General features: G+C 48.7%; 1 protein-coding gene across 1 annotated transcript; it reads right to left on the bottom strand.

The window, feature by feature from the left end:
- Positions 1–310: 310 nt before the first annotated feature.
- On the bottom strand, positions 311–10,159 carry MUC13 (mucin 13, cell surface associated). Its single transcript, XM_050711663.1, has 12 exons — positions 10,156–10,159; positions 9,863–9,922; positions 9,194–9,253; positions 8,529–8,588; positions 7,859–7,918; positions 7,192–7,251; positions 6,525–6,584; positions 5,855–5,914; positions 5,203–5,262; positions 3,154–3,273; positions 2,094–2,200; positions 311–370 (listed from the first exon to the last, which is right to left on the bottom strand). Exons 1-12 carry the CDS (start codon positions 10,157–10,159, stop codon positions 311–313), a joined length of 771 nt encoding a protein of 256 aa, XP_050567620.1.
- Between the last annotated feature and the right edge of the window lie 223 nt (positions 10,160–10,382).

Here is a 10,382-nt window from a genome sequence, read left to right as displayed (position 1 = left end):
TCACAAGAACAAACTGCCTAGTCACTGGCACAGTGCTGTATCCTACATGGTGATAAAAGTGGGAGATCTACTGTAGAGCTGTCACAGCCTGCCCACTTCACAGACCTATCGGAAATCTACAGAGCAAAAATGGAGCAGGGATTTTAAAAATAGCAAATGAATGGCCTGATTTAACAACAGTCATACTGAACTGAATTCATCCCATATTCTTTCTTGAACTGAGTACTCCACAGGAAACAGATTAAAATGGGGTCTGTGGGAAGCACACAAAGCAAGCTTCACACGCAGTGGAAGAAACAAACTGGCAAACTTACTTAACTTCCACGATGACGGTCTGTTGGAAGTCTGTTAAGTTAAAAGCATCCTCAAACTGTAAAAAGATACATGAATTGGAGTTAAAGCCAAGCAGAAACATAGACCATAATCCCATGAAGCACTGATTCTTCAAGCTGTGAATTTTTAACCCAGAACACATTACCATGGGCACAAATAAAATAAACCAATCAGTCACATCAGCCATGCAAGATACTGCAGGAGAAGAAGAGCTGTGGGGTGATGCTGCAAAACAGGAAATACGGGAGAGCAGTGGATGAATGGAGAGACATGAGTTGCATGAATGGCAAGCAGTGCATTTGGGCAGACTGGCTGGACAGCTACAGACACTGCCTTGCAGACTCACCACTTAGAAGGGAGTCTGCAGTACCAACCTACATAGATGTAGAGGGAAAAGGGAAAAGTAGACATCCTTACAGATGGCACATGTCCCTAACATGCAATCAAGTGGGATCATCAGGGGCTGATCTTGTGGGGAGAAACACAGCACTGGTAAAAGTACAAGGGGATGGATAGGGTCAGTAGAAAAGTCACTGCTCTCCCTCACACTGTGTGAAGCAGGGAACAACTAGTGGAGGCAGCCAGCTGCCACATACGCAGGAGGCACCATGAGAAAAAGTGCCTAAGTTAGCTGAAATGAAAGATAAACCTTCTTTATAATAAAATGAAAATTGTTTTTATGTTATTTTCACTTTTTATAGTATTACATATCTATTCTAGTGCTGCATGTCATGTAGCCATGACATGAAAAAATGTAGGACCAAAAAAATGAGCAAACTGTTTTTTTAACATTCTGAAGGGACAACTTTTGGTTACTCCCTGCTAAGAATTTCACAGGAAGCAATATAATAACATGAAGAATTTGTAAACCATGTGTGATGACTTCTGATTAATATTTCATTAATATTTCATATTCTCTGATCAGGCCTCTGGCAGAGGTGCAGACCTCTTCTTCCTTCCTTTTTTTTGGGGGGAGTGGTCCTTTGGAACCCTTGGGTGATCCTTGTGCGTCCCTTCCAACTCAGATATTCTATGGTTCTCTGATTCCTTACTTCCAGAAAACTGACCTAGGCAAATCCCCTAGTTTGCTTACAGAGCAGTGTGAATTAAACATTTCATTTTACTTACTTCTACGGGAAATCCATTACAAGATTTTATCCATAATCACAGAATGCTCAACATGTGTAATATCCATTTCATTAATATAATTAAAATACGGATACTGGTATGCTTATGGAAGAGACATTATTTAGGTATTTAGACACAACTAGACAGTCATTCTGAAAAGTTTGTGCTTTGTGGAAAGGATGGGGAAAGGACAGGGAAAGGACAGGGAAAGGAAAGAAGTTTTTTGTGTTTAGTCAACTACTGAGTATTACAGAGCCCTCAGAAAACAGTAAAGATCAGAAACTAAATGTTTTGGAAAACTTTGCCTCACCCAATGGTTTCTGGAGAGAGAATGGTGCTTTCATATACAGAGCAATTTATTTGAGGACTTCCCAGAACACAGGGAATGCCAATATTACTTTATCTCAGGTGCAACACTTCCTTCAGCAAGAGCCATACATATAGTCATCTGAGGGCAAAATTCAACTCTTTAATAAATAGGTCTAAGTGAGTGTGAAGTATTCTTTGAAAGTAGATTTCCTAACTGAAACTATCTGAGGCTATACCATAAAGGCAGCATGTATCCCCTCTGTCTGCATCACATTCAGTAAAGCATTAAATATGCAGGAAAGTTTAAAAATAAAGTCACTCACAAAATTTGTTATATTTTGGAACATCTCTAGATACAGTGTGGAATTTACATCTTCAACATCCTTAGAGTAAAATTGTTTCAGTGTAACAGTCCCTGGGAATATTTTCCCTGCAATGAAAACAGAGGTTATTAATTTATTAGAAAGCATTCAAGTAATTTGGGTTTCACCTTAGGGTTCTCCAGCCTTCAGAGATGAGGAAATAGAGCACAGAAATCAATCTTCGCTATTTTTCATATATCCATGGAGGATTTGGTATGGAACAAATGTGTGCTCAATCAGTTCAGCAACAATGGGGGACATACTCCGGCTACCTGAGAAGCAGGCAGGATCCTGGTCTCAATTAAACTGGCCAGACTGTGAAATTGAATGACATTAACTATAAGCATGGTCCAAAGCTAACAAAAGACTCCATCTGAGGTGTTACAGAATTTAGTGATATACATTAAAGACTAAATCTGCAGTCACAGCCACTAAGCAGCTAACATGGTTCACCATATCTAAAAAACCAATTCGGTGTCTACGTGTTTGCTTAGGCTCACACGTAAATTTGATAGTCCTACCTGCTGGCACTTAAATAACAAGCCCCATTTGCTCACATGCTTGTCCTTCAACAGCATCTCAGAGGTGCATTTCAACAGGACTGTGATGAAAGATTAGCAAGAGGGAAAATCAAGGCAAATATTCTGTCTTTATAGGCTTGGGCTCTTATAAATCTTGGCCATAAACGTAATGTCCGGCTTACACTTGCATTTCTTTCCTGGTTTTCACACATTTTGATCTCCAGCATGCCTGACACTCAGGGAATTCACCTTCTTTTCTTATTACATTAACCTCTTTGGCTGTTACTGTTTCGTGAGATAACAATCTAGGTCATTGTAGCAGTGGCTGCCTGCAAAACAAGGCATTATTCACCAGCTATTTTCCCAGACTGATTATGTTTTCAATTATAACATGAGAACCAGGCATGTGGGAAGAAAACTCCACTTGAGCAGTTATCTGTGAAGTACCTAAAATATAGATTGCAGTTATCTAAAATATAGATTGCTGTCCTGCAACTCACCTGTCTGACAAGTACTGTTGCTGTAGTAGAATCCATAGGGGCACTGGCAAACATAGTGGTAATACAGAGCAATACATTTAGCCAAATTTTCTCCACAAGGATTTGGGTTGCATTGATCCCCTGATACAAAGATGAAAGATATCGATGTCAAGATTTCTACGAAATTGCAATAGTCAAGCTTCATCACATTCCCACAAGAAGAGCATAATCCCCCAAGCTCAGGAACACAGGCTGGATACAGTTGGTCCAGTTATGCACACAACCTAGACTCCCTGCAGGATAGCTACCTCCACTTGACCAATGAAGATCTGCAGAGGTGATTCTAACTGCCAGAGGATGTCAAGGACACCCACCAGCCTCTGAAAGCACTATTCATGACGGCCTGCTCTGTGGCAGTCCTTTGGGGAAACTGTGAAGCAGCAACTATTTATACATGGGAAGGATGTGTGAAATAGATGTGGGTCTTTGAATCTAATTAAGGGGTCTGAGTACCTACTCAGAAAGGGACCAGGTTTGTGAAATCCTCCCCAGCACTTCTCCCTTGCAGCAAAGATCAGCCAGGAAGGAGAAGGTGTCAGGAGAGGACATTCAGCCTTGTCCTGAGGTTCTCTGACACCTCCTCCACAGAAACTCAGGCGAGGCTTGGCAAAAGAAAAGGCCATCCCCAATGGGACTGAGTAACCCCAGAGTGTCCCTATGAGGGTTGATTTGAGGGATTTTTCATCCTTACCTGCTGTTGGTTTTGTTGTAGTTGTAGCAGCAGGTGTCACAGTTGTTCTAGTTGTGTTTCCTGATGAGGGGAAAACAAAAGACATTGTAGTGCTACTTCATGGTGTGTGGAGAAGAAGTCTTGGGGAACCCTTGTGTGTGCAGAACAACCTCTGAGCAGATAAAGAGGAGAGGTGTGTGGGGTCCAATGCGGGGACGTCTGGCAGCATTAAATCCACCTCACTAAGGAAGCTCTGCACAGATAACTCTGACTACCAGAGTAGGTCAAGGGCACCCAGCAGTCCCTGAACTCATTACCCACAACAGCCTCCTTGGCAGCACTTTTGGAGAAATTATGAAGCAGCAACCGTTTCTGCATGGCAAGGATGTGTGAAATAGATGGGGGTCCTCAGGTCTGATCAAGGAGGCCGAGAGCCTCACCAGGAGGGGACCAGGTTGTGAACTCCTCCCCAGCACTCCTCCCTCACAGCAAAGGCCAGCCAGGAAGGAGAAGGAAGTCAGGAGAGGACATTCAGCCTTGTCCTGGGGCTCTGCAACTCCTCCCCCAGAGAAACTAAGGGTAAACCAGGCAGGGGAATACGCCACTGCCTATCGGGGCTCTGGAGCTCCGTGCAGTGAGTAAACCTAATAGGTCCCCATAAGGGGCAGCCTGCTGGATTTTTCATTCTTACCTTCTGTTGGTTTTGTTGTAGAGTTAGCAGTAGGTGTCACAGTTGCTGTACTTGTGTCTCCTGATGAAGGGAAAAGAAGAGACATCATAGGGCTACTTCAAGACCCATGGAAGAGCGTTCCAGGGAAGCAGTTTGTGCAGAATTACCTCTGCACATGTAAGGAGGGGAGATATGGGGTGTCCAGTGGGTGAACCTGTGGCAGCCTTCCCTCCACCTGGCTAAAGCAGCTCTGCACGGGTGACTCCCACTGCCACAGCAGGTCAAGGGCACCCAACAATCCCTGAACTCGTTACCCATCGTGGCCTGCTCTGTGGCAGTCTTTTGGGGAAACTGTGAAGCAGCAACCGTTTCTGCATGGCAAGGATGTGAAATAGATGGGGGTCCTCAGGTCTGATCAAGGAGGCCGAGAGCCTCACCAGGAGGGGACCAGGTTTGTGAAATCCTCTCCAGCACTTCTCCCTTGCAGCAAAGATCAGCCAGGAAGGAGAAGGTGTCAGGAGAGGACATTCAGCCTTGTCCTGAGGTTCTCTGACACCTCCTCCACAGAAACTCAGGCGAGGCTTGGCAAAAGAAAAGGCCATCCCCAATGGGACTGAGTAACCCCAGAGTGTTCCTATGAGGGTTGATTTGAGGGATTTTTCATCCTTACCTGCTGTTGGTTTTGTTGTAGTTGTAGCAGCAGGTGTCACAGTTGTTCTAGTTGTGTTTCCTGATGAGGGGAAAACAAAAGACATTGTAGTGCTACTTCATGGTGTGTGGAGAAGAAGTCTTGGGGAACCCTTGTGTGTGCAGAACAACCTCTGAGCAGATAAAGAGGAGAGGTGTGTGGGGTCCAATGCGGGGACGTCTGGCAGCATTAAATCCACCTCACTAAGGAAGCTCTGCACAGACAACTCTGACTACCAGAGTAGGTCAAGGGCACCCAGCAGTCCCTGAACTCATTACCCACAACAGCCTCCTTGGCAGCACTTTTGGAGAAATTATGAAGCAGCAACCGTTTCTGCATGGCAAGGATGTGTGAAATAGATGGGGGTCCTCAGGTCTGATCAAGGAGGCCGAGAGCCTCACCAGGAGGGGACCAGGTTTGTGAAATCCTCTCCAGCACTTCTCCCTTGCAGCAAAGATCAGCCAGGAAGGAGAAGGTGTCAGGAGAGGACATTCAGCCTTGTCCTGAGGTTCTCTGACACCTCCTCCACAGAAACTCAGGCAAGGCTCGGCAAAAGAAAAGGCCATCCCCAATGGGACTGAGTAACCCCAGAGTGTCCCTATGAGGGTTGATTTGAGGGATTTTTCATCCTTACCTGCTGTTGGTTTTGTTGTAGTTGTAGCAGCAGGTGTCACAGTTGTTCTAGTTGTGTTTCCTGATGAGGGGAAAACAAAAGACATTGTAGTGCTACTTCATGGTGTGTGGAGAAGAAGTCTTGGGGAACCCTTGTGTGTGCAGAACAACCTCTGAGCAGATAAAGAGGAGAGGTGTGTGGGGTCCAATGCGGGGACGTCTGGCAGCATTAAATCCACCTCACTAAGGAAGCTCTGCACAGATAACTCTGACTACCAGAGTAGGTCAAGGGCACCCAGCAGTCCCTGAACTCATTACCCACAACAGCCTCCTTGGCAGCACTTTTGGAGAAATTATGAAGCAGCAACCGTTTCTGCATGGCAAGGATGTGTGAAATAGATGGGGGTCCTCAGGTCTGATCAAGGAGGCCGAGAGCCTCACCAGGAGGGGACCAGGTTGTGAACTCCTCCCCAGCACTCCTCCCTCACAGCAAAGGCCAGCCAGGAAGGAGAAGGAAGTCAGGAGAGGACATTCAGCCTTGTCCTGGGGCTCTGCAACTCCTCCCCCAGAGAAACTAAGGGTAAACCAGGCAGGGGAATACGCCACTGCCTATCGGGGCTCTGGAGCTCCGTGCAGTGAGTAAACCTAATAGGTCCCCATAAGGGGCAGCCTGCTGGATTTTTCATTCTTACCTTCTGTTGGTTTTGTTGTAGAGCTAGCAGTAGGTGTCACAGTTGCTGTACTTGTGTCTCCTGATGAAGGGAAAAGAAGAGACATCATAGGGCTACTTCAAGACCCATGGAAGAGCGTTCCAGGGAAGCAGTTTGTGCAGAATTACCTCTGCACGTGTAAGGAGGGGAGATATGGGGTGTCCAGTGGGTGAACCTGTGGCAGCCTTCCCTCCACCTGGCTAAAGCAGCTCTGCACGGGTGACTCCCACTGCCACAGCAGGTCAAGGGCACCCAACAATCCCTGAACTCGTTACCCATCGTGGCCTGCTCTGTGGCAGTCTTTTGGGGAAACTGTGAAGCAGCAACCGTTTCTGCATGGCAAGGATGTGAAATAGATGGGGGTCCTCAGGTCTGATCAAGGAGGCCGAGAGCCTCACCAGGAGGGGACCAGGTTGTGAACTCCTCCCCAGCACTCCTCCCTCACAGCAAAGGCCAGCCAGGAAGGAGAAGGAAGTCAGGAGAGGACATTCAGCCTTGTCCTGGGGCTCTGCGACTCCTCCCCCAGAGAAATTAAGGGTAAACCAGGCAGGGGAATACGCCACTGCCTATCGGGGCTCTGGAGCTCCGTGCAGTGAGTAAACCTAATAGGTCCCCATAAGGGGCAGCCTGCTGGATTTTTCATTCTTACCTTCTGTTGGTTTTGTTGTAGAGCTAGCAGTAGGTGTCACAGTTGTTGTACTTGTGTCTCCTGATGAAGGGAAAAGAAGAGACATCATAGGGCTACTTCAAGACCCATGGAAGAGCGTTCCAGGGAAGCAGTTTGTGCAGAATTACCTCTGCACGTGTAAGGAGGGGAGATATGGGGTGTCCAGTGGGTGAACCTGTGGCAGCCTTCCCTCCACCTGGCTAAAGCAGCTCTGCACGGGTGACTCCCACTGCCACAGCAGGTCAAGGGCACCCAACAATCCCTGAACTCGTTACCCATCGTGGCCTGCTCTGTGGCAGTCTTTTGGGGAAACTGTGAAGCAGCAACCGTTTCTGCATGGCAAGGATGTGAAATAGATGGGGGTCCTCAGGTCTGATCAAGGAGGCCGAGAGCCTCACCAGGAGGGGACCAGGTTGTGAACTCCTCCCCAGCACTCCTCCCTCACAGCAAAGGCCAGCCAGGAAGGAGAAGGAAGTCAGGAGAGGACATTCAGCCTTGTCCTGGGGCTCTGCGACTCCTCCCCCAGAGAAACTAAGGGTAAACCAGGCAGGGGAATACGCCACTGCCTATCGGGGCTCTGGAGCTCCGTGCAGTGAGTAAACCTAATAGGTCCCCATAAGGGGCAGCCTGCTGGATTTTTCATTCTTACCTTCTGTTGGTTTTGTTGTAGAGCTAGCAGTAGGTGTCACAGTTGTTGTACTTGTGTCTCCTGATGAAGGGAAAAGAAGAGACATCATAGGGCTACTTCAAGACCCATGGAAGAGCGTTCCAGGGAAGCAGTTTGTGCAGAATTACCTCTGCACGTGTAAGGAGGGGAGATATGGGGTGTCCAGTGGGTGAACCTGTGGCAGCCTTCCCTCCACCTGGCTAAAGCAGCTCTGCACGGGTGACTCCCACTGCCACAGCAGGTCAAGGGCACCCAACAATCCCTGAACTCGTTACCCATCGTGGCCTGCTCTGTGGCAGTCTTTTGAGGAAACTGTGAAGCAGCAACCGTTTCTGCATGGCAAGGATGTGTGAAATAGATGGGGGTCCTCAGGTCTGATCAAGGAGGCCGAGAGCCTCACCAGGAGGGGACCAGGTTTGTGAACTCCTCCCCAGCACTCCTCCCTCACAGCAAAGGCCAGCCAGGAAGGAGAAGGAAGTCAGGAGAGGACATTCAGCCTTGTCCTAGGGCTCTGCGACTCCTCCCCCAGAGAAACTAAGGGTAAACCAGGCAGGGGAATACGCCACTGCCTATCGGGGCTCTGGAGCTCCATGCAGTGAGTAAACCTAATAGGTCCCCATAAGGGGCAGCCTGCTGGATTTTTCATTCTTACCTTCTGTTGGTTTTGTTGTAGAGCTAGCAGTAGGTGTCACAGTTGTTGTACTTGTGTCTCCTGATGAAGGGAAAAGAAGAGACATCATAGGGCTACTTCAAGACCCATGGAAGAGCGTTCCAGGGAAGCAGTTTGTGCAGAATTACCTCTGCACGTGTAAGGAGGGGAGATATGGGGTGTCCAGTGGGTGAACCTGTGGCAGCCTTCCCTCCACCTGGCTAAAGCAGCTCTGCACGGGTGACTCCCACTGCCACAGCAGGTCAAGGGCACCCAACAATCCCTGAACTCGTTACCCATCGTGGCCTGCTCTGTGGCAGTCTTTTGGGGAAACTGAAGCAGCAACCGTTTCTGCATGGCAAGGATGTGAAATAGATGGGGGTCCTCAGGTCTGATCAAGGAGGCCGAGAGCCTCACCAGGAGGGGACCAGGTTGTGAACTCCTCCCCAGCACTCCTCCCTCACAGCAAAGGCCAGCCAGGAAGGAGAAGGAAGTCAGGAGAGGACATTCAGCCTTGTCCTGGGGCTCTGCGACTCCTCCCCCAGAGAAACTAAGGGTAAACCAGGCAGGGGAATACGCCACTGCCTATCGGGGCTCTGGAGCTCCGTGCAGTGAGTAAACCTAATATGTCCCCATAAGGGGCAGCCTGCTGGATTTTTCATTCTTACCTTCTGTTGGTTTTGTTGTAGAGCTAGCAGTAGGTGTCACAGTTGTTGTACTTGTGTCTCCTGATGAAGGGAAAAGAAGAGACATCATAGGGCTACTTCAAGACCCATGGAAGAGCGTTCCAGGGAAGCAGTTTGTGCAGAATTACCTCTGCACGTGTAAGGAGGGGAGATATGGGGTGTCCAGTGGGTGAACCTGTGGCAGCCTTCCCTCCACCTGGCTAAAGCAGCTCTGCACGGGTGACTCCCACTGCCACAGCAGGTCAAGGGCACCCAACAATCCCTGAACTCGTTACCCATCGTGGCCTGCTCTGTGGCAGTCTTTTAGGGAAACTGCGAAGCAGAAACCGTTTCTGCATGGCAAGGATGTGTGAAATAGATGGGGGTCCTCAGGTCTGATCAAGGAGGCCGAGAGCCTCACCAGGAGGGGACCAGGTTGTGAACTCCTCCCCAGCACTCCTCCCTCACAGCAAAGGCCAGCCAGGAAGGAGAAGGAAGTCAGGAGAGGACATTCAGCCTTGTCCTGGGGCTCTGCGACTCCTCCCCCAGAGAAACTAAGGGTAAACCAGGCAGGGGAATACGCCACTGCCTATCGGGGCTCTGGAGCTCCGTGCAGTGAGTAAACCTAATATGTCCCCATAAGGGGCAGCCTGCTGGATTTTTCATTCTTACCTTCTGTTGGTTTTGTTGTAGAGCTAGCAGTAGGTGTCACAGTTGTTGTACTTGTGTCTCCTGATGAAGGGAAAAGAAGAGACATCATAGGGCTACTTCAAGACCCATGGAAGAGCGTTCCAGGGAAGCAGTTTGTGCAGAATTACCTCTGCACGTGTAAGGAGGGGAGATATGGGGTGTCCAGTGGGTGAACCTGTGGCAGCCTTCCCTCCACCTGGCTAAAGCAGCTCTGCACGGGTGACTCCCACTGCCACAGCAGGTCAAGGGCACCCAACAATCCCTGAACTCGTTACCCATCGTGGCCTGCTCTGTGGCAGTCTTTTAGGGAAACTGCGAAGCAGAAACCGTTTCTGCATGGCAAGGATGTGTGAAATAGATGGGGGTCCTCAGGTCTGATCAAGGAGGCCGAGAGCCTCACCAGGAGGGGACCAGGTTTGTGAACTCCTCCCCAGCACTCCTCCCTCACAGCAAAGGCCAACCAGGAAGGAGAAGGAAGTCAGGAGAGGACATTCAGCCTTGT

The sequence above is a fragment of the Cygnus atratus genome, chromosome 6 (assembly GCF_013377495.2).
Source record: "Cygnus atratus isolate AKBS03 ecotype Queensland, Australia chromosome 6, CAtr_DNAZoo_HiC_assembly, whole genome shotgun sequence".
NCBI classification, from domain to species: domain Eukaryota; kingdom Metazoa; phylum Chordata; class Aves; order Anseriformes; family Anatidae; genus Cygnus; species Cygnus atratus.
This window is presented reverse-complemented; position numbering and strand designations above follow the sequence as displayed.

Bases quoted from the DNA above. Each gene is read 5' to 3' on its own strand.
- MUC13 (XM_050711663.1), bottom strand. The intron at 7,919-8,528 runs GTAAGAATGAAA...TCCCTTCATCAG, and splicing joins TACAACAAAACCAACAGAAG to GAGACACAAGTACAACAACT. The intron at 3,274-5,202 runs GTAAGGATGAAA...TCTTTGTATCAG, and splicing joins TACAACAAAACCAACAGCAG to GGGATCAATGCAACCCAAAT.